We start from the raw sequence: 23290 nt of genomic DNA, 5'->3' as shown, positions 1-23290 counted from the left end.
ATGGTCGTTTACGCTCAGCTGCAAATTCCACACCTGCGCAGTGTTTACCACAGGCGCTCTCGCGCATCAGTGGTACCTAACGTGTTGGGCAGTAATAGGCCTACTGCAAAATTACTTTTCCCAGTAAAGAGTAATGTAACGGATTACTTTTTCAAAAACATTTGTATTATTACAGTTACTAATCCAAGTAACCGAACGCACCATCCCTGCCATGAATGCGCGACCGCACTGCAGCTCAGCGGCACCGGACATCATGTTGTTAAAGTCAGCTGTTAACCAAGAATCGTAACGTCATTGCCATTACTGTGTCACAGTCTAAGATGCAGCAAAAAATTTTCAACCGCGACCAGTTCTACTTTTATACTTAGGCTAATTGAAGCATCAGCTAAAGCAACACAGCAACGTGAAACTCAGAGAGAAACTCCGGCCGCTGCTGCCAGTGATGCTTGGACTCATTGGGAGAGAGTGGCGTTATAATAGACTATCACCCAGTAGTGGGCCTAAGTAGAGCAGCTAATATTACTTACAGGTCTGTAGCCTATGCTAAGTAACTAGTAGGTAATATTATTTCTGAGTAACTTGCCCAACACTGAGTTGACAATAAGGATCAGATAAATTGGGAATGTTTTGATTATTGCTTGTTAGAGGCTATGTCTAATGTTTACTTTGACTTTGTTGTCTAGTGATCACTCGTGTAGCCTAAATATACACTTTGCTGTGTGAACGGTTGCTTTTTAAGTCTTCCTTCTGTTAAACGTTAATAAGTAATTTCTTGTGAATGGTTGTGACAGGGTTTAGGCCATATAAGGCCTTTTCACGCGGGTCGCTCCGCGCTCCTCATCAACAGACAGGCAAACAAGCGCTCCGCGAGGTAACCATGGCAACGGCTTCTGTGTGACTGGCGCGATCCCGTTAAACTGTTGCGCTCGTTCTCGTCTCACGCGCACGCCCGCCCGCTGCCAGAGTTGAGTTTCCAACAGACAGAGACTGATCAGCTGTTTGAGTTTCCTGAAGAATAAAAGTGTTTCTTTAACAGTCAGGCCACCAGGTCTTAAACAGGCAACAACCTTTGCTGCTGTTTCTTATTCATTAAAAATCATTTATTAACTTCAACTGAACTAATTTGAAAGTTATTAGTTACATTATTTAGTTATAGACTCAATTATTTCATGTTTCATGTTGCACGTTTAGGTGTTGAAGTTTGGTAAAAATGAATACTAAATAATAATTATTTTAGAGAGGTTGCGATGGCGCAGTGGATTAGACCCTTGTCTTTGATTTCCATTGCAACACATCCATTAAATAAGTTATTCTCTTGGGTCCTGCTTTACCTTCCATGTTAGAGCCGCCGCCAGTTTAATCAGGGTGTCGGGCCAATCACATGCCTGCTGGGAGCTCTTCAATTGGCTGAATCTTTGTTTATAGTTTTTCACCATCACTTGTGTCTTGTAGGCTCGTCCAGAAAGGAGATCACGGAGCACTGGGATTGGCTGGAGACCAACCTTCTGCAGACCATCTCCATCTTTGACAGCGACGAAGACGTCACCACCTTTGTCAAGGGAAAGATTTCTGTATGTCACTTCCTGTTAGACCGACTCTTTTTCTGGTCACTGATTGATGTCACTTCCTGCTAGACCAACTCTATTACTGGTGTGCGTCCTGTCATTGAGTGATGTCACTTCCTGCAGGGCATGATTGCGGAGGAGAACAGGCTGAAGCAAGGGGACGAACAGGAGGAGGATTGTGGGAAGTTTCGGGAGGCCGAGCTGAAGATGAGGAGGCTGTTTGGGATGCCCGAGGAGGAGAAGCTGGTGAACTATTACTCCTGCAGCTACTGGAAGGGCAGAGTGCCGCGGCAGGGCTGGCTTTACCTGTCCGTCAACCACCTGTGCTTCTACTCCTTCCTGCTGGGCAAAGAGGGTACGACCGGCCAATCACAGGCCAGAGTGTCATGATGTCATTTATACTTTATTAGAGAGTAACTCGTCATCCTGTTTGACTTTGAACGTACCCTGAAGGTGGTACTGCTGTACTTCTATATCAGAGGGTACTTCTGCAGTTACTCGAAGTTACTTCTGCAGTTAGAAGTTACTTCTGCAGTTACTTGAAGATACTTCTGCAGTTACTTGAAGGTACTTCTGCAATTACTCGAAGGTACTTCTGCAGTTACCCGAAGGTACTTCTGCAGTTACCCGAAGGTACTTCTGCAGTTACTTGAAGGTACTTCTGCAGTTACTTGAAGGTACTTCTACAGTTACCCAAAGGTACTTCTGCAGTTACTTGAAGGTACTTCTGCAGTTACCCGAAGGTACTTCTGCAGTTACCCGAAGGTACTTCTGCAGTTACCCGAAGGTACTTCTGCAGTTACTCGAAGTTACTTCTGCAGTTAGAAGGTACTTCTGCAGTTAGAATTTACTTCTGCAGTTACTTGAAGTTACTTCTGCAGTTACCCGAAGGTACTTCTGCAATTACTCGAAGGTACTTCTGCAGTTACTCGAAGGTACTCCTGCAGTTAGACGTTACTTCTGCAGTTACCCTAAGGTACTTCTGCAATTAGAAGGTACTTCTGTAGTGACTCGAAGGTACTTCTGCAGTTAGAAGTTACTTCTGCAGTTACTTGAAGTTACTTCTGCAGTTACTCGAAGGTACTTCTGCAATTACTCGAAGGTACTTCTGTAGTTACTCGAAGGTACTTCTGTAGTTACCCGAAGTTACTTCTGCAGTACTTCTAAGGTCCGGCCGTCCTGCTTTAAGTTACTTTTGAATAATTCTTTAAAAATATAATATTTGGAAAGTAGAAGTCGCAGCGCTCCATTCTTTCATGCTTTATTTTCTTTACCCCCCCCCCCCCCCCCCCAGTAACCCTGGTGGTGCAGTGGACGGAGGTGACCCAGCTGGAGAAGAACGCCACCCTGTTGTTTCCGGAGAGCGTTCGTGTCAGCACACGTGACACCGAACATTTCTTCTCCATGTTCCTCAACATCAACGACACCTTCAAGCTGATGGAGCAGCTTGCCAACATCGCCATGCGGCAGATTCTGGACAACGAGGCGTTTGCTGCCGACCGCTCGCTACCCAAACCCTGCAAGACCCTGAAGAACGTCTCTGCGCTCAAGAGGTCTCACTCTGTCCAAAGTCTATGCACCTGAACCCAGAGATCCTGTTTCAGACGGTTTAAATGTTCGATACCACGGGGCTTTCAGTACATGCATGTACACCACATAACAAACATGTATAGAAATACACACAGACAAAACCAAAGCAGTGATGCTGTTGATGATGCAGCTTCATATTGTGCACCTGAACTAACTCTGTCGTTGACCTTTGACCTAATCAGCTGTTTACCATCTGTGGTGTTGCTGCAGGGATTTGGATGCGCGGGCGAAGAATGAACGGTACAGGACGATGTTCCGGCTGACCCAGGACGAGCGTCTGGACGGACACACGGACTGCACGCTGTGGACGCCGTTCGCTAAGATGCACGTGGTTGGACAGCTGTTCATCTCCAATAACTACATCTGTTTTAACAGCAGAGAAGAAGACCTGTGTCAGCTCATCATCCCACTCAGAGAGGTATGAAGCCAGGTCAGAACCCCCCCTTCAAGCTTTGCTTCGGAGCCGTCAGTTAAACATGTCGTCAGAGCAGAACCAACATGTGAAACATCTCTAAACATCAGAGCGTCTGTAGAAGTCAGATTACAGAAACCCAGTCAGTCCCTCCCAGGTGTCTTATTGGCTTATATATGAACCTGGACTGTGTGAGACCTTTAGGATCTGTGGAAGAACATAGATCATTATTAACATTAGATCCTGACTCAGAGATTTAAATAATGAATGAAGTCATGTTGCTGTGCCTCGTGGGTAAATGTGCACAGCGTCATTAAGTCCTGCAGGAAAGTGAGTGAGTAGATCTTGAGACACCATGTTTCTGTCAATGTCATTGATAGATTTCATGAACTGAGGGTTTTCACTCTTCAGCACAGAGCTGGAGGAGACCCTGAATATTCCCGCTGCCTACATGAAATAAAAACTATTTAAATTAACACTTGAGACAAACCAATGAGAAATGCCATGAAGTTTGTTTTTGTAGTCTACTTTTAAATTGTAGGTACTCTCCAACAATACTGCAAAGTGACAGAGCTACTGGTGTGTAGTTCAGGGGGGGCTGGGAGAATGGAGTGTTCCCAGTAAATCCACAAAGCCTGAGTAACCGGCCTGATGTTGTACTGCACAGTCCTGACTCGGGTATGGGAGGCAGACGTGCTAACAAGGAGGCTAAAACCCATGTGGGCTAGCGTCTGTCGCCAGCACGTCTTGGGGAGGTTTCCTCACTGCACAGCCGAGCAAACTAACGAAAACCTGGTCAGCTCTGCCTGTTCAGAAAAGTTTTAAATTGCGTCAGTCTTCAAAGCAACAAAGGAGTGAGTCTAATCAACAACATATAAAAACCTCACCGGTATATTCTTTAGTGAAAAGATCATTTAAACATTTGGGTCGTCCACCCTGAAACCCCGACAGACCCTCCATGTTTTAAAATCTGCTTGTGCAGCTAAACAAGATGAGACACGGTAAACCAAGTGAACAGATTGTATATCTTATTGTGCTCATTACAGCACTTTTTACCCATCATGCTCTGCTCCTCAGGTGTCCATCGTGGAGAAGGCGGACAGCAGCAGCGTCCTACCATGTCCCGTCTCCATCAGCACAAAGAACAAGATGAACTTCCTGTTTGCCAACCTGAAAGACAGAGACTTCCTGGTCCAACGCATCTCTGACTTCTTGCAGCGAACGCCCGACAGCTCATGGGGCGACACCAGCCCGCTGTCTCTGATAGGTCACTCGGTGCGTCACTCATGTAGAGGTCCTGATCTGCTACGACCAAAATCATTCATGAAAAACAGCATCTGAAAGTTAGCAGTTAAACTGCTGCCATGTGTCTGAGCAGCAGATTATATTCCTCAGTGCTGAGTGTCGGCAGGCTCCAGGAAGAAGAACCCTCACAGGGACCTAGTTTCACTTGTATTATTGTGATGTGTGTTTCATGTCCTCAGGGGTCCTCCGGAACCCCCTCGTCCTCGACTGCAGAGTCCGTCCAAAGGGGGCGTCATTACCACACCGGTCTGCCCACAGCCAGCCAGGGTCTGCTGCAGCTCTACCACCGAGATGCACCGGAGGACCTTGGACCCAAGGCCGTGAGTTCAAGTCCACACTCCTTTTTAGATGCTAAGTTGGATAAGTACTGTTAGATATAATGGAGTACAGGTACTGACTGAAACACTCCAGTGCACCAGGCACCCAATGGCATGAGTCCTAACACAACACAGCTGGGTCTGACAAGGACCAGCACAAATAAGTTCAACAACTAGTACTGTGTACAGACACTGAGGAGAACTGGTACCATTACTGATGAGTACCAGTACTGTTAGATACTGAGGAGTACCGTTAGATACTGAGGAGTTGCAGCAGACACTGATTGGTAAGTCATTTTACAAGACTGATGTGTTGGTCTTTCATAGACTATATGGAAAGGGTTCTCTCATAGCCTGTATATAAAAAGAGTTCTCTCATAGAATGTATATAAAAAGAGTTCTCTCATAGAATGTATATAAAAAGGGTTCATAGACTGTATATAAAAAGGGTTCTCTCATAGACTGTATATAAAAAGAGTTCTCTCATAGAATGTATATAAAAAGAGTTCTCTCATAGCCTGTATATAAAAAGAGTTCTCTCATAGACTGTATATAAAAAGGGTTCTCTCATAGAATGTATATAAAAAGGGTTCATAGACTGTATATAAAAAGGGTTCTCTCATAGAATGTATATAAAAAGAGTTCTCTCATAGACTGTATATAAAAAGAGTTCTCTCATAGCCTGTATATAAAAAGAGTTCTCTCATAGACTGTATATAAAAAGGGTTCATAGACTGTATATAAAAAGAGTTCTCTCATAGCCTGTATATAAAAAGGGTTCTCTCATAGCCTGTATATAAAAAGAGTTCTCTCATAGACTATATATAAAAAGGGTTCATAGACTGTATATAAAAAGGGTTCTCTCATAGAATGTATATAAAAAGAGTTCTCTCATAGCCTGTATATAAAAAGGGTTCTCTCATAGACTGTATATAAAAAGGGTTCATAGACTGTATATAAAAAGGGTTCTCTCATAGACTGTATATAAAAAGAGTTCTCTCATAGCCTGTATATAAAAAGAGTTCTCTCATAGACTGTATATAAAAAGGGTTCTCTCATAGAATGTATATAAAAAGGGTTCATAGACTGTATATAAAAAGGGTTCTCTCATAGAATGTATATAAAAAGAGTTCTCTCATAGACTGTATATAAAAGAGTTCTCTCATAGCCTGTATATAAAAAGAGTTCTCTCATAGACTGTATATAAAAAGGGTTCATAGACTGTATATAAAAAGAGTTCTCTCATAGCCTGTATATAAAAAGGGTTCTCTCATAGCCTGTATATAAAAAGAGTTCTCTCATAGACTATATATAAAAAGGGTTCATAGACTGTATATAAAAAGGGTTCTCTCATAGAATGTATATAAAAAGAGTTCTCTCATAGCCTGTATATAAAAAGGGTTCTCTCATAGACTGTATATAAAAAGGGTTCATAGACTGTATATAAAAAAGTTCTCTCATAGACTATATATAAAAAGGGTTCTCTCATGGACTGTATATAAAAAGGGTTCTCTCATAGAATGTATATAAAAAGAGTTCTCTCATAGCCTGTATATAAAAAGGGTTCATGGACTGTATATAAAAAGGGTTCATGGACTGTATATAAAAAGGGTTCTCTCATAGAATGTATATAAAAAGAGTTCTCTCATAGCCTGTATATAAAAAGGGTTCATGGACCGTATATAAAAAGGGTTCTCTCATAGACTATATATAAAAAGGGTTCATAGACTGTATATAAAAAAGTTCTCTCATAGACTATATATAAAAAGGGTTCTCTCATGGAATGTATATAAAAAGAGTTCTCTCATAGACTGTATATAAAAAGGGTTCTCTCATGGAATGTATATAAAAAGAGTTCTCTCATAGACTATATATAAAAAAGGTTCTCTCATGGACTGTATATAAAAAGGGTACTCTCATGGACTGTATATAAAAAGGGTTCTCTCATGGACTGTATATAAAAAGGGTTCATAGACTGTATATAAAAAGGGTTCTCTCATGGACTGTATATAAAAAGGGTTCTCTCATGGACTATATATATAAAGGGTTCATAGACTGTATATAAAAAGGGTTCTCTCATAGACTATATATAAAAAGGGTTCTCTCATGGACTGTATATAAAAAGGGTTCTCTCATAGACTATATATAAAAAGGGTTCTCTCATAGACTATATATATAAAGGGTTCATAGACTGTATATAAAAAGGGTTCTCTCATAGACTATATATAAAAAGGGTTCTCTCATAGACTATATATGAAAAGGGTTCATGGACTGTATATAAAAAGGGTTCTCTCATAGACTATATATAAAGGGTTCATAGACTGTATATAAAAAGGGTTCTCTCATAGACTATATATATAAAGGGTTCATAGACTGTATATAAAAAGGGTTCTCTCATAGACTATATATAAAAGGGTTCTCTCATAGACTATATATGAAAAGGGTTCATGGACTGTATATAAAAAGGGTTCTCTCATAGACTATATATAAAGGGTTCATAGACTGTATATAAAAAGGGTTCTCTCATAGACTATATATAAAGGGTTCATAGACTGTATATAAAAAGGGTTCTCTCATAGACTGTATATAAAAAGGGTTCTCTCATAGACTATATAAAAAGGGTTCTCTCATGGACTATATATAAAGGGTTCATAGACTGTATATAAAAAGGGTTCTCTCATAGACTATATATAAAAAGGGTTCTCTCATGGACTATATATAAAGGGTTCTCTCATAGACTATATATAAAAAGGGTTCTCTCATGGACTATATATAAAGGGTTCATAGACTATATATAAAAAGGGTTCATAGACTGTATATAAAAAAAGTTCTCTCATAGACTATATATAAAAGGGTTCTCTCATGGACTGTATATAAAAAGGGTTCTCTCATAGAATGTATATAAAAAGAGTTCTCTCATAGCCTGTATATAAAAAGAGTTCTCTCATAGCCTGTATATAAAAAGGGTTCTCTCATAGACTATATATAAAAAGGGTTCATAGACTGTATATAAAAAAAGTTCTCTCATAGACTATATATAAAAAGGGTTCTCTCATGGACTGTATATAAAAAGGGTTCTCTCATAGACTATATATAAAAAAGGTTCTCTCATGGACTGTATATAAAAAGGGTACTCTCATGGACTGTATATAAAAAGGGTTCATAGACTGTATATAAAAAGGGTTCTCTCATGGACTATATATAAAAAGGGTTCATAGACTGTATATAAAAAGGGTTCTCTCATAGACTATATATAAAAAGGGTTCATAGACTGTATATAAAAAAAGTTCTCTCATAGACTATATATAAAAAGGGTTCTCTCATAGACTATATATAAAAAGGGTTCATAGACTGTATATAAAAAAAGTTCTCTCATAGACTGTATATAAAAAGGGTTCTCTCATGGACTGTATATAAAAAGGGTTCTCTCATAGACTATATATAAAAAAGGTTCTCTCATGGACTGTATATAAAAAGGGTACTCTCATGGACTGTATATAAAAAGGGTTCATAGACTGTATATAAAAAGGGTTCTCTCATGGACTATATATAAAAAGGGTTCATAGACTGTATATAAAAAGGGTTCTCTCATGGACTGTATATAAAAAGGGTTCTCTCATGGACTATATATAAAAAGGGTTCATAGACTGTATAAAAAGGGTTCTCTCATGGACTATATATAAAAAGGGTTCATAGACTGTATATAAAAAGGGTTCTCTCATGGACTGTATATAAAAAGGGTTCTCTCATGGACTGTATATAAAAAGGGTTCTCTCATAGACTATATATAAAGGGTTCATAGACTGTATATAAAAAGGGTTCTCTCATGGACTGTATATAAAAAGGGTTCTCTCATGGACTGTATATAAAAAGGGTTCATAGACTGTATATAAAAAGGGTTCTCTCATAGACTGTATATAAAAAGGGTTCTCTCATAGACTATATATATAAAGGGTTCATAGACTGTATATAAAAAGGGTTCTCTCATAGACTATATATAAAAAGGGTTCTCTCATAGACTATATATATAAAGGGTTCATAGACTGTATATAAAAAGGGTTCTCTCATAGACTATATATAAAAAGGGTTCTCTCATAGACTATATATGAAAAGGGTTCATGGACTGTATATAAAAAGGGTTCTCTCATAGACTATATATATAAAGGGTTCATAGACTGTATATAAAAAGGGTTCTCTCATAGACTATATATATAAAGGGTTCATAGACTGTATATAAAAAGGGTTCTCTCATAGACTATATATAAAAAGGGTTCTCTCATAGACTATATATAAAAAGGGTTCTCTCATAGACTATATATGAAAAGGGTTCATGGACTGTATATAAAAAGGGTTCTCTCATAGACTATATATATAAAGGGTTCATAGACTGTATATAAAAAGGGTTCTCTCATAGACTATATATAAAGGGTTCATAGACTGTATATAAAAAGGGTTCTCTCATAGACTGTATATAAAAAGGGTTCTCTCATAGACTATATATAAAAAGGGTTCTCTCATGGACTATATATATAAAGGGTTCATAGACTGTATATAAAAAGGGTTCTCTCATAGACTATATATAAAAAGGGTTCTCTCATGGACTATATATATAAAGGGTTCTCTCATAGACTATATAAAAAGGGTTCTCTCATGGACTATATATATAAAGGGTTCATAGACTATATATAAAAGGGTTCATAGACTGTATATAAAAAAAGTTCTCTCATAGACTATATATAAAAAGGGTTCTCTCATGGACTGTATATAAAAAGGGTTCTCTCATAGAATGTATATAAAAAGAGTTCTCTCATAGCCTGTATATAAAAAGAGTTCTCTCATAGCCTGTATATAAAAAGGGTTCTCTCATAGACTATATATAAAAAGGGTTCATAGACTGTATATAAAAAAAGTTCTCTCATAGACTATATATAAAAAGGGTTCTCTCATGGACTGTATATAAAAAGGGTTCTCTCATAGACTATATATAAAAAAGGTTCTCTCATGGACTGTATATAAAAAGGGTACTCTCATGGACTGTATATAAAAAGGGTTCATAGACTGTATATAAAAAGGGTTCTCTCATGGACTATATATAAAAAGGGTTCATGGACTGTATATAAAAAGGGTTCTCTCATAGACTATATATAAAAAGGGTTCATAGACTGTATATAAAAAAGTTCTCTCATAGACTATATATAAAAAGGGTTCTCTCATGGACTGTATATAAAAAGGGTTCTCTCATAGACTATATATAAAAAAGGTTCTCTCATGGACTGTATATAAAAAGGGTACTCTCATGGACTGTATATAAAAAGGGTTCATAGACTGTATATAAAAAGGGTTCTCTCATGGACTATATATAAAAAGGGTTCATAGACTGTATATAAAAAGGGTTCTCTCATGGACTGTATATAAAAAGGGTTCATAGACTGTATATAAAAAGGGTTCTCTCATGGACTATATATAAAAAGGGTTCATAGACTGTATATAAAAAGGGTTTTCTCATGGACTGTATATAAAAAGGGTTCTCTCATAGACTGTATATAAAAAGGGTTCTCTCATAGACTATATAAAGGGTTCATAGACTGTATATAAAAAGGGTTCTCTCATGGACTGTATATAAAAAGGGTTCATAGACTGTATATAAAAAGGGTTCTCTCATGGACTGTATATAAAAAGGGTTCTCTCATAGACTGTATATAAAAAGGGTTCTCTCATAGACTATATATAAAGGGTTCATAGACTGTATATAAAAAGGGTTCTCTCATGGACTGTATATAAAAAGGGTTCTCTCATAGACTATATATAAAGGGTTCATAGACTGTATATAAAAAGGGTTCTCTCATAGACTATATAAAAAGGGTTCTCTCATGGACTGTATATAAAAAGGGTTCTCTCATAGACTATATATAAAAAGGGTTCTCTCATAGACTATATATATAAAGGGTTCATAGACTGTATATAAAAAGGGTTCTCTCATAGACTATATATAAAAAGGGTTCTCTCATAGACTATATATGAAAAGGGTTCATGGACTGTATATAAAAAGGGTTCTCTCATAGACTATATATAAAGGGTTCTCTCATGGACTATATATATAAAGGGTTCTCTCATAGACTATATATAAAAAGGGTTCTCTCATGGACTATATATATAAAGGGTTCATAGACTATATAAAAAGGGTTCATAGACTGTATATAAAAAAAGTTCTCTCATAGACTATATATAAAAAGGGTTCTCTCATGGACTGTATATAAAAAGGGTTCTCTCATAGAATGTATATAAAAAGAGTTCTCTCATAGCCTGTATATAAAAAGAGTTCTCTCATAGCCTGTATATAAAAAAGCTTCTCTCATAGCCTGTATATAAAAAGGGTTCATAGACTGTATATAAAAAAGTTCTCTCATAGACTATATATAAAAAGGGTTCTCTCATGGACTGTATATAAAAGGGTTCTCTCATAGACTATATAAAAAAGGTTCTCTCATGGACTGTATATAAAAAGGGTACTCTCATGGACTGTATATAAAAAGGGTTCATAGACTGTATATAAAAAGGGTTCTCTCATGGACTATATATAAAAAGGGTTCATGGACTGTATATAAAAAGGGTTCTCTCATAGACTATATATAAAAGGGTTCATAGACTGTATATAAAAAAGTTCTCTCATAGACTATATAAAAAGGGTTCTCTCATGGACTGTATATAAAAAGGGTTCTCTCATAGACTATATATAAAAGGTTCTCTCATGGACTGTATATAAAAAGGGTACTCTCATGGACTGTATATAAAAAGGGTTCATAGACTGTATATAAAAGGGTTCTCTCATGGACTATATATAAAAAGGGTTCATAGACTGTATATAAAAAGGGTTCTCTCATGGACTGTATATAAAAAGGGTTCATAGACTGTATATAAAAAGGGTTCTCTCATGGACTATATATAAAAAGGGTTCATAGACTGTATATAAAAAGGGTTCTCTCATGGACTATATATAAAAAGGGTTCATAGACTGTATATAAAAAGGGTTCTCTCATGGACTGTATATAAAAAGGGTTCTCTCATAGACTATATATAAAGGGTTCATAGACTGTATATAAAAAGGGTTCTCTCATGGACTGTATATAAAAAGGGTTCATAGACTGTATATAAAAAGGGTTCTCTCATGGACTGTATATAAAAAGGGTTCTCTCATAGACTATATATATAAAGGGTTCATAGACTGTATATAAAAAGGGTTCTCTCATGGACTGTATATAAAAAGGGTTCTCTCATAGACTATATATATAAAGGGTTCATAGACTGTATATAAAAAGGGTTCTCTCATAGACTATATATAAAAAGGGTTCTCTCATGGACTGTATATAAAAAGGGTTCTCTCATAGACTATATATAAAAAGGGTTCTCTCATAGACTATATATATAAAGGGTTCATAGACTGTATATAAAAAGGGTTCTCTCATAGACTATATATAAAAAGGGTTCTCTCATAGACTATATATGAAAAGGGTTCATGGACTGTATATAAAAAGGGTTCTCTCATAGACTATATATAAAGGGTTCATAGACTGTATATAAAAAGGGTTCTCTCATAGACTATATATAAAGGGTTCATAGACTGTATATAAAAAGGGTTCTCTCATAGACTATATATAAAAAGGGTTCTCTCATAGACTATATATAAAAAGGGTTCTCTCATGGACTATATAAAGGGTTCATAGACTGTATATAAAAAGGGTTCTCTCATAGACTATATATAAAAAGGGTTCTCTCATGGACTATATATAAAGGGTTCATAGACTGTATATAAAAAGGGTTCTCTCATAGACTATATATAAAAAGGGTTCTCTCATAGACTATATATAAAGGGTTCATAGACTGTATATAAAAAGGATTCTCTCATAGACTATATATAAAAAGGGTTCTCTCATAGACTATATATGAAAAGGGTTCATGGACTGTATATAAAAAGGGTTCTCTCATAGACTATATATAAAAAGGGTTCTCTCATAGACTATATATGAAAAGGGTTCATGGACTGTATATAAAAAGGATTCTCTCATAGACTATATATAAAAAGGGTTCTCTCATAGACTATATATGAAAAGGGTTCATGGACTGTATATACAAAGGGTTCTCTGTGGATCTAAACTTGCTTGATCCAGTGTTTCTTAGTTTGAAGACCGTAGACTGGGGCTGACTAACAAGTTCATGTGTTAGAGATGAAGCTCCAGTTCAGTGTTCCTGTGTCAGAAGTAATCTTCCCTGTCCTCCTTCACCTCCTCCCTCCTGCAGATGAAGGAGAAGATGAAGGAGGAAGCCTGGAACATCCATTTCTCCGAGTTTGGTCGAGGTGTCTGCATGTACCGAACCTCCAGAACCAGAGAACTCGTCCTCAACGGGATCCCAGAGCGCCTGAGAGGAGAGCTGTGGCTACTGTTCTCTGGTCAGTGTTGGTTCAGTTCCTCCCTCCCTCCACAGGTAGAATGAACATCATGTATTCACCTGTACACCTTTCCATCCAGGAGCGCAGAACGAGATGGCGACCCACCCTGGTTACTATGGCGACCTGGTGGAGCAGGCCATGGGGTTGTGTTCATTGGCTACCGAGGAGATCGAGCGCGACCTTCACCGCTCCATGCCCGAGCACCGAGCCTTCCAGAACGATATGGGCATCGCCGCACTGCGCCGCGTCCTCACTGCCTATGCCCACCGCAATCCCGGCATCGGATACTGTCAGGTACAAAATAGAACATAATATATATCATCACAGAGTACGGTCTAGACCTGCTCTTTTATGAAAAGCTCTGAGATAACTGTTGTGATTTGGCGGTATATAAATAAAATTGAATTGAAATCTTCTATCCAAGATGGCGCTGAGAGGGGAACACTTTGGATCACTGCTACCCCACAGTCAGCAGTGCCTATCATGCCGTTACACTCGCCCCACTGGGACACTGATCACGTGATGGTCCACCTGATTCCTGCTTACAGACAGAAATTAAAACTCTGTAAACCTGTAGTGAGGACATCAAAGAAGTGGACCAGTGAAGCTGTAGAGCAGGGGTATTCAGTTAGAATCAAAGAGGTCCAGTTAGAGAAAATTTCCCGAAGCAAAGGTCCGGAACATCAAAACGACTACCCTACTATAGTTGTATCAACTTATGTTTTTAGTCAACAACCGACTGTCAAATCAAATAATATCAGTTTTCACATCAAACTGGAGGGATAATAAATAATAACTACTCTAATAATAAATTCTAAATTTAAGTAAACTAAAATAAAGTGCCTAATTTTTAGAAAAAATGAAAATAAAAAGTGTAGCTTGAGTGTGAAGTGAACAGCTGTCATGCCTCCTCTTCTCTTTCATTCCCTCTTACGGAGCTACCACTTTCCTACTTTCTCTTGTTCAGTGAGAAACGTGAGCTCTAGTTTGTCCTGCCAGCTGGCATTGGAGATCTATGAGATATTCTGGTTTTGAACTGCCCGTTGGAGGAACATTCTTGATTAAAAGCCATGTGAAATCTCTTTCAATTCCCTTTCGTCTCATCAATTCGTGTGTTTCCAAAACGTCTCGGACTCGGGCCGCTAAGCCAGTACAGTAAATGCCAGAAAAGCTGCGCAGGTTAAAATAGAAACACTCCGTCACGAAGTAGTAAAAGTCTTAATAATAAATCATCTGTAGGTCGGCGGTCCGGTTCCGGACCGCGGTCCGCCTATTAGTGACCTCTGCTGGAGAGGATCTTCAGGCATGCTTGGACTGCACTGACTGGGATGTTATCAGGACTGCTACCAACAATCTGGATGAGTTTACAGAGGCTGTGACGTCCTACATCAGCTTCTGTGAGGACAGCTGCATTCCAACACGAACCAGGGTGAGTTATAACAATGACAAACCCTGGTTCACAGCTAAGCTCAGACAGCTGAGGTTGGAAAAGGAAGAGGTGTTTAGGAGGGGAGACCGGGCCAGGTTTAAGGAGTCAAAGTACAGGTTTAGCAAGGCGGTGCGAAATGCTAAACAACTACGACACCAGTTCTCAAGGAATGACTCTGCTTCTGTCTGGAGAGGCTTCAGAGAGATCACCAGCTGCACACCTAAATGAACAACTCACACCTTGCCAACGAGCTGAACCAGTTTTACTGTCGCCCTGACCTCTGTGGTCATGAAGTCCTTTGACCGTCTTCTGTTGTCCCACCTTAAATCCATCACAGACCCTCTCCTGGACCCCCTGCAGTTCACCTACAGAGCCAACAGGTCTGTAGATGATGCAGTAAACGTGGCCCTTCACTACATCCTCCAGCACCTGGACTCCCCAGGAACCTACGCCAGGATCCTGTTTGTGGACTTCAGCTCTGCTTTCAACACCATCATCCCGGCCCTGCTGCAGGACAAGCTCTCCCGGCTGAACGTGCCTGACTCCACCTGCAGGTGGATCACAGACTTCCTGACGGACAGGAAGCAGCACGTGAAGCTGGGAAAACATGTCTCTGACTCCAGGACCATCAGCACCGGTTCCCCTCAAGGCTGCGTTCTTTCCCCCCTTCTCTTCTCCCTGTACACCAACAGCTGCACCTCCAGTCACCAGTCTGTCAAGCTCCTGAAGTTTGCGGACAACACCACCCTCATTGGGCTCATGTCTGGTGGGGACAAGTCCGCCTACAGGTGGGAGATCGACCATCTGGTGACCTGGTGCAGCCAGAACAGTCTGGAGCTCAACGCTCTGAAGACAGTGGAGATGGTCGTGGACTTCAGGAAGAGCTGAAGAAGTTCAGCCTGCCAAAGACAATGATGGTGCACTTCTACACCGCCATCATTGAGTCCATCCTCACCTCCTCCATCACCATCTGGTACGCTGCTGCCACCGCCAGGGACAAGGGCAGGCTGCAGCGCATCATTCGCTCTGCAGAGAAGGTGATTGGCTGCAATGTTCCTTCTCACCTGTACGCCTCGAGGACTCTGAAGCGAGCAGGAAAGATTGCAACTGACTCCTCCCACCCCGGACACAAATTGTTTCAGACTGTGGTAGGAGACTGCGGTCCATCAGGACCAAAACCTCTCGCCACAAACAGCTTCTACCCGTCTGCAGCCTCATCAACAAGACCGGGGCCCCCTACTGACACCGCACCCTTTCAAATAATACAATCGTCTTTGCACATGTAAATATCACTTCATGTCATGTCACGCGCAAACCTGGCACCTTGCACATATTTTTTCTTAATTTGTTGTTAATTGTAAATCAGCTGTATGTCTGTCAGCACCTTAACACCAAAGCAAATTCCTTGTATGTGTAAAACCCTACTTGGCAATAAAGCTCCTTCTGATTCTGAATTGAATTGAATATATAAGATAGAAATTCAATAAATACACTGAACAAAATTATAAACGCAACACTTTTGTTGGATGGGTATTCCACCGGTGTGCCTTAAGCCTTGTGCAGACTACACGACTTTCAGCGCCGGCCGATCGCCGTGCTGTTCGCACTACACAACTTGCCGTCTTGTGACAGGAGTCTTAAAGTTGTCAAGAAAACACATGAAATGTGAAACGGGAAATGACGTGAACCTACACATGAAACAGCTGTTGTTTGTTATTATAAATTATATAAAAAAACAAAAGATATGGGTGAAAGAATGGATTAGCACACCTGCAGGTAGCAGGGATCGTCTGTGCTACAGAGAGCTGGAGGGGAGTAAAAAGTGTTTTGAGGTGAAAAAGTAGCTGCTTGCTCTCATTGGCTGGATGGGGATGTCGAGTTGGCCGACTCCTCCAGATATTTGGCGTGCTATATATGTGGCAGATGTCGGCGATGTGTCAGAAATGTGTCGGGGAGCCATTTTGACACGTCGTTGTATAGTTGACACATAACGACTGGCGACCACCGATCGACCGCTGACTTACCCCCAATCACAGGCTGACGGTCGCCAAGCGGCAATTTGGGCAAAAATCGTGTAGTGTGAACTAGGCTTTAGGCTGGCCACAATACAGGGCCACTCCAAAATGTGTAGTTCCATCTGATCTTCTGATCTGAATGCTCGTCGTCCTCATCGGGGTCTCGACCTGACTGCAACTTCGCACAGCCATTGAAGAGGAGTGGACCAACACTCCACAGGCCACAATCAATAAGTCCTTTTATTGTGGCCAGCCTAAGGCCTTTTATTGTGGCCAGCCTAAGGCACGCCTGTGCAGTACCCATGCTGTCTGATTAGCATCTTGATATGCCACACCTGTGAGGTGGATGGATTATCTTGGCAAAGGAGAAGTGCTCACTAAAACAGATTTTGACAGATTAGTGACCAGTATTTGAGAGAAATAGGCCTTTTGTGTACAGAGAGAAAGTCTTAGATCTTTGAGTTCAGCTCATGATGAATGGGGGCAAAAAGAAAAGTGTTGCATATATAATTTTGTTAAATTATTTATATATATATATATATATATATAAATGTCACAATGTTGTGTGTTCATATTAAAGTCTGAAATAATTAGGTAAACAAACAGAAAGCTCAGTCTTCAGGCTGCTCTAAATACTAGCTGTTGGCCTTGTCTACTGTTGTGCCTAGCTGACGTCATCTGCTGATGATCTGGACGTCCATAAGTAAATATACTAATACTGATAACAAAGGATTGATAAAAACTGACACATACTCTCTCCTCCCCTATCAGGCGATGAACATCGTCACCTCCGTCCTGTTGCTCTACTGTCCAGAGGAGGAAGCTTTCTGGCTATTGGTGGCGCTGTGTGAGCGCATGCTGCCTGACTACTACAACACCAGAGTCGTAGGTCAGTAAGGACACCAGAGTCGTAGGTCAGTAAGGACACCAGAGTCAAAGTCAGTAAGGACACCAGAGTCAAAGTCAGTAAGGACACCAGAGTCAAAGTCAGTAAGGACACCAGAGTCAAAAGTCAGCAAGGACACTAGAGTCAACAGTCAGTCAAAGTCAGTAAGGACACCAGAGTCAAAGTCAGTAAGGACACCAGAGTCAAAAGTCAGCAAGGACACTAGAGTCAACAGTCAGTCAAAGTCAGTAAGGACATCAGAGTCAAATTCAGTAAGGACACCAGAGTCAAAAGTCAGCAAGGACACCAGAGTCAAAGTCAGTCAAAGTCAGTAAGGACATCAGAGTCAAATTCAGTAAGGACACCAGAGTCAAAAGTCAGTAAGGACACCAGAGTCAAAAGTCAGCAAGGACACCAGAGTCAAAGTCAGTAAGGACACCAGAGTCAAAGTCAGTCAAAGTCAGTAAGGACACCAGAGTCAAAAGTCAGCAAGGACACTAGAGTCAACAGTCAGTCAAAGTCAGTAAGGACATCAGAGTCAACAGTCGGTCAAAGTCAGTAAGGACACCAGAGTCAAAGTCAGTAAGGACACCAGAGTCAACAGTCAGTCAAAGTCAGTAAGGACACCAGAGTCAACAGTCAGTAAGGACACCAGAGTCAAAGTCAGTCAAAGTCAGTAAGGACACCAGAGTCAAAGTCAGTAAGGACACCAGAGTCAAAGTCAGTAAGGACACCAGAGTCAAAAGTCAGTCAAAGTCAGTAAGGACACCAGAGTCAACAGTCAGTAAGGACACCAGAGTCAAAGTCAGTAAGGACACCAGAGTCAACAGTCAGTAAGGACACCAGAGTCAAAGTCAGTCAAAGTCAGTAAGGACACCAGAGTCAACAGTCAGCAAGGACACCAGAGTCAACAGTCAGTAAGGACACCAGAGTCAAAGTCAGTAAGGACACCAGAGTCAAAAGTCAGCAAGGACACCAGAGTCAAAGTCAGTCAAAGTCAGTAAGGACACCAGAGTCAAAGTCAGTAAGGACACCAGAGTCAAAGTCAGTAAGGACACCAGAGTCAAAAGTCAGTCAAAGTCAGTAAGGACACCAGAGTCAACAGTCAGTAAGGACACCAGAGTCAAAGTCAGTCAAAGTCAGTAAGGACACCAGAGTCAAAGTCAGTCAAAGTCAGTAAGGACACCAGAGTCAACAGTCAGCAAGGACACCAGAGTCAAAGTCAGTCAAAGTCAGTAAGGACACCAGAGTCAACAGTCAGCAAGGACACCAGAGTCAAAAGTCAGTAAGGACACCAGAGTCAAAGTCAGTAAGGACACCAGAGTCAAAAGTCAGTAAGGACACCAGAGTCAAAAGTCAGCAAGGACACTAGAGTCAACAGTCAGTCAAAGTCAGTAAGGACACCAGAGTCAAAAGTCAGTAAGGACACCAGAGTCAAAAGTCAGTAAGGACACCAGAGTCAAAGTCAGTAAGGACACCAGAGTCAAAAGTCAGCAAGGACACCAGAGTCAAAGTCAGTAAGGACATCAGAGTCAAATTCAGTAAGGACACCAGAGTCAAAAGTCAGCAAGGACACCAGAGTCAAAGTCAGTAAGGACACCAGAGTCAAAAGTCAGTAAGGACACCAGAGTCAAAGTCAGTCAAAGTCAGTAAGGACACCAGAGTCAAAGTCAGTAAGGACACCAGAGTCAAAGTCAGTCAAAGTCAGTAAGGACACCAGAGTCAAAGTCAGTAAGGACACCAGAGTCAAAGTCAGTAAGGACACCAGAGTCAAAAGTCAGCAAGGACACCAGAGTCAAAAGTCAGTAAGGACACCAGAGTCAAAGTCAGTCAAAGTCAGTAAGGACACCAGAGTCAAAGTCAGTAAGGACACCAGAGTCAAAGTCAGTCAAAGTCAGTAAGGACACCAGAGTCAAAGTCAGTAAGGACACCAGAGTCAAAGTCAGTAAGGACACCAGAGTCAACAGTCAGTCAAAGTCAGTAAGGACACCAGAGTCAAAGTCAGTAAGGACACCAGAGTCAAAAGTCAGCAAGGACACGAGTCAACAGTCAGTCAAAGCCAGTAAGGACATCAGAGTCAACAGTCAGTCAAAGTCAGTAAGGACACCAGAGTCAAAAGTCAGCAAGGACACCAGAGTCAAAGTCAGTAAGGACACCAGAGTCAACAGTCAGTCAAAGTCAGTAAGGACACCAGAGTCAAAGTCAGCAAGGACACTAGAGTCAACAGTCAGTCAAAGTCAGTAAGGACACCAGAGTCAAAAGTCAGCAAGGACACCAGAGTCAACAGTCAGTCAAAGTCAGTAAGGACACCAGAGTCAAAAGTCAGTAAGGACACCAGAGTCAAAGTCAGTAAGGACACCAGAGTCAACAGTCAGTCAAAGTCAGTAAGGACACCAGAGTCAAAGTCAGTAAGGACACCAGAGTCAAATTCAGTAAGGACACCAGAGTCAAAAGTCAGCAAGGACACTAGAGTCAACAGTCAGTCAAAGTCAGTAAGGACACCAGAGTCAAAAGTCAGCAAGGACACCAGAGTCAACAGTCAGTCAAAGTCAGTAAGGACACCAGAGTCAAAAGTCAGCAAGGACACCAGAGTCAACAGTCAGTCAAAGTCAGTAAGGACACCAGAGTCAAAAGTCAGCAAGGACACCAGAGTCAAAGTCAGTAAGGACACCAGAGTCAACAGTCAGTCAAAGTCAGTAAGGACACCAGAGTCAACAGTCAGTAAGGACACCAGAGTCAAAGTCAGTCAAAGTCAGTAAGGACACCAGAGTCAAAAGTCAGTAAGGACACCAGAGTCAACAGTCAGTCAAAGTCAGTAAGGACACCAGAGTCAACAGTCAGTAAGGACACCAGAGTCAAAGTCAGTCAAAGTCAGTAAGGACACCAGAGTCAAAGTCAGTAAGGACACCAGAGTCAAAAGTCAGTCAAAGTCAGTAAGGACACCAGAGTCAACAGTCAGTAAGGACACCAGAGTCAAAGTCAGTCAAAGTCAGTAAGGACACCAGTCAGCAAGGACACCAGAGTCAACAGTCAGCAAGGACACTAGAGTCAACAGTCAGTCAAAGTCAGTAAGGACATCAGAGTCAACAGTCAGTCAAAGTCAGTAAGGACACCAGAGTCAAAAGTCAGCAAGGACACCAGAGTCAAAGTCAGTAAGGACACCAGAGTCAACAGTCAGTCAAAGTCAGTAAGGACACCACAGTCAAAAGTCAGTAAGGACACCAGAGTCAAAGTCAGTAAGGACACCAGAGTCAACAGTCAGTAAGGACACCAGAGTCAACAGTCAGTAAGGACACCAGAGTCAAAGTCAGTCAAAGTCAGTAAGGACACCAGAGTCAAAGTCAGTCAAAGTCAGTAAGGACACCAGAGTCAACAGTCAGTAAGGACACCAGAGTCAAAGTCAGTAAGGACACCAGAGTCAAAGTCAGTAAGGACAACACAGTCAAAAGTCAGTCAAAGTCAGTAAGGACACCAGAGTCAAAGTCAGTAAGGACACCAGAGTCAACGTCAGTAAGGACAACACAGTCAAAAGTCAGTCAAAGTCAGTAAGGACACCAGAGTCAACAGTCAGTAAGGACACCAGAGTCAAAGTCAGTAAGGACACCAGAGTCAAAGTCAGTAAGGACAACACAGTCAAAAGTCAGTCAAAGTCAGTAAGGACACCAGAGTCAACAGTCAGTAAGGACACCAGAGTCAAAGTCAGTCAAAGTCAGTAAGGACACCAGAGTCAAAGTCAGTAAGGACACCAGAGTCAAAGTCAGTCAAAGTCAGTAAGGACACCAGAGTCAAAGTCAGTAAGGACACCAGAGTCAAAGTCAGTCAAAGTCAGTCAAAGTCAGTCAAAGTCAGTAAAAGGCGACAGTGGAGCCTTGTTTCTCCTGATTTCCACCACCTCACAGGCGGTTTCTTTTATCGGTCTGTCTTGACCCTTAAAACGTTATACTGAGATTTTTGGTGAGGTGCAGGACAGGGGCTTCTGTCCCAGTCTGATCAGTGATTTCTGTCCCTGCAGGTGCTCTGGTGGATCAGGGGGTCTTTGAGGAGCTGACCCGGGCCTTCCTGCCTCTGCTGTATGAACACATGCAGGAGCTGGGAGTCATCTCCACAATCAGCCTGTCCTGGTTTCTCACACTCTTCCTGTCAGTGATGCCATTTGACAGTGCCGTCTTATTGGTCGACTGCTTCTTCTATGAAGGCATCAAGGTCATCTTCCAGGTGAGAGACACTGAACCTTACAGACTGTTACCTGTCTGTTTGCCGATCAGCACTGAGTGTTGATGGGAAATGTGATTTAATATTACTGTACAGTTAATATAGTTATATCTGTACAGTTAGTGTGTCGGTGTCTGTACAGGTGTGTTATAAAGTGTCAGGGGACATCAGACAGCACAGTCAGCAGTCTTCACCTCTGACCTCTGACCTCTGCAGGTGGCACTGGCTGTGCTCCACGACAACATGGACGTCCTGCTGTCCTGCAGCGACGAGGGGGAAGCCATGACCATCCTGGCCAGGTGGGAGTCCAGACTGGAGTCCAGACTGGAGTCTGAATCAGTGGAAGATAAATACATTTTTAAATGTGCTGTTCAGCGCTCTGTAAATAGAAACACTAATAAAATGTGTGTGTGCAGGTACCTGGATAATGTTGTGAATAAACAGACGGTGGCTCCACCCATCCCTCACCTGCACGCCCTGCTGACGAGTGGAGACGATCCCCCGCCTGAGATCGACATCTTTGACCTCATCAAGTCGTCCTATGAGGTCAGACTGACTCAGTGACACGTCAGCAGCGCCTCGGTCTGACGCCCGAAGCTGCTGCAGCGCCTCGGTCTGATTCCTGGATCTGTTTTTGAAGTAATCTCTGTTTCTTCTTCTCTGAGCAGAAGTTCGGCAGCTTGCGCTCTGATGTCATCGAGCAGATGAGGTTCAAGCAGAGGTTAAAGGTCATCCAGTGTCTGGAGGACACGGCCAAGAGGAGCGTGGTGGGTAACGTTAGCATGCTGCAGGGTCATTCTAACATGCAGACAAAGTGTTAACAGGTGTGTGTGTGTGTGTGTGTGTGTGTGTGTTTGCAGGTGAGAGCAATGATGACGGAGTCCGCCTTCAGTATCGAGGAGCTGGAGGAGCTTTACTGTCTCTTTAAGGTCAGAACTAACAGGAGGTTTTATTAACTGTGTTAAACTTTAACCATTCATCCATTATCTTCCTCTTATCCGGGGTCCAGTCGCGCTGGCGGCAGGCTAATTCCCACCAAGAGCAACACTAGGCGACAGAGGCAAGGTAAAACTTCCTTTAAGAGGCAGAACCATGGCTCAGGGTGGGCGGCCA

General features: G+C 41.3%; 1 protein-coding gene across 2 annotated transcripts in view; it reads left to right on the top strand.

Moving 5' to 3' along the window:
* The window catches only part of LOC119888358 (TBC1 domain family member 9B), a 43432-nt gene that overhangs the window by 6413 nt on the left and 13729 nt on the right, over positions 1–23290 (top strand). For both annotated transcript variants that reach the window (XM_038698909.1, XM_038698908.1), the window contains exons 3-16: positions 1453–1571; positions 1689–1920; positions 2860–3118; positions 3366–3573; positions 4645–4842; positions 5052–5192; positions 13485–13635; positions 13715–13929; positions 17851–17968; positions 21978–22180; positions 22394–22476; positions 22594–22723; positions 22846–22944; positions 23038–23106. In XM_038698909.1, coding sequence (XP_038554837.1) covers positions 1453–1571; positions 1689–1920; positions 2860–3118; positions 3366–3573; positions 4645–4842; positions 5052–5192; positions 13485–13635; positions 13715–13929; positions 17851–17968; positions 21978–22180; positions 22394–22476; positions 22594–22723; positions 22846–22944; positions 23038–23106 — 2225 coding nt within the window. The remainder of the gene's footprint in view (positions 1–1452; positions 1572–1688; positions 1921–2859; positions 3119–3365; positions 3574–4644; positions 4843–5051; positions 5193–13484; positions 13636–13714; positions 13930–17850; positions 17969–21977; positions 22181–22393; positions 22477–22593; positions 22724–22845; positions 22945–23037; positions 23107–23290) is intronic.

This window comes from Micropterus salmoides, unplaced genomic scaffold (genome assembly GCF_014851395.1).
Source record: "Micropterus salmoides isolate LMB-PRFRI ecotype aquatic unplaced genomic scaffold, ASM1485139v1 Ms_hic_scaffold_5, whole genome shotgun sequence".
In the NCBI taxonomy this organism is placed as follows: domain Eukaryota; kingdom Metazoa; phylum Chordata; class Actinopteri; order Centrarchiformes; family Centrarchidae; genus Micropterus; species Micropterus salmoides.
This window is presented reverse-complemented; position numbering and strand designations above follow the sequence as displayed.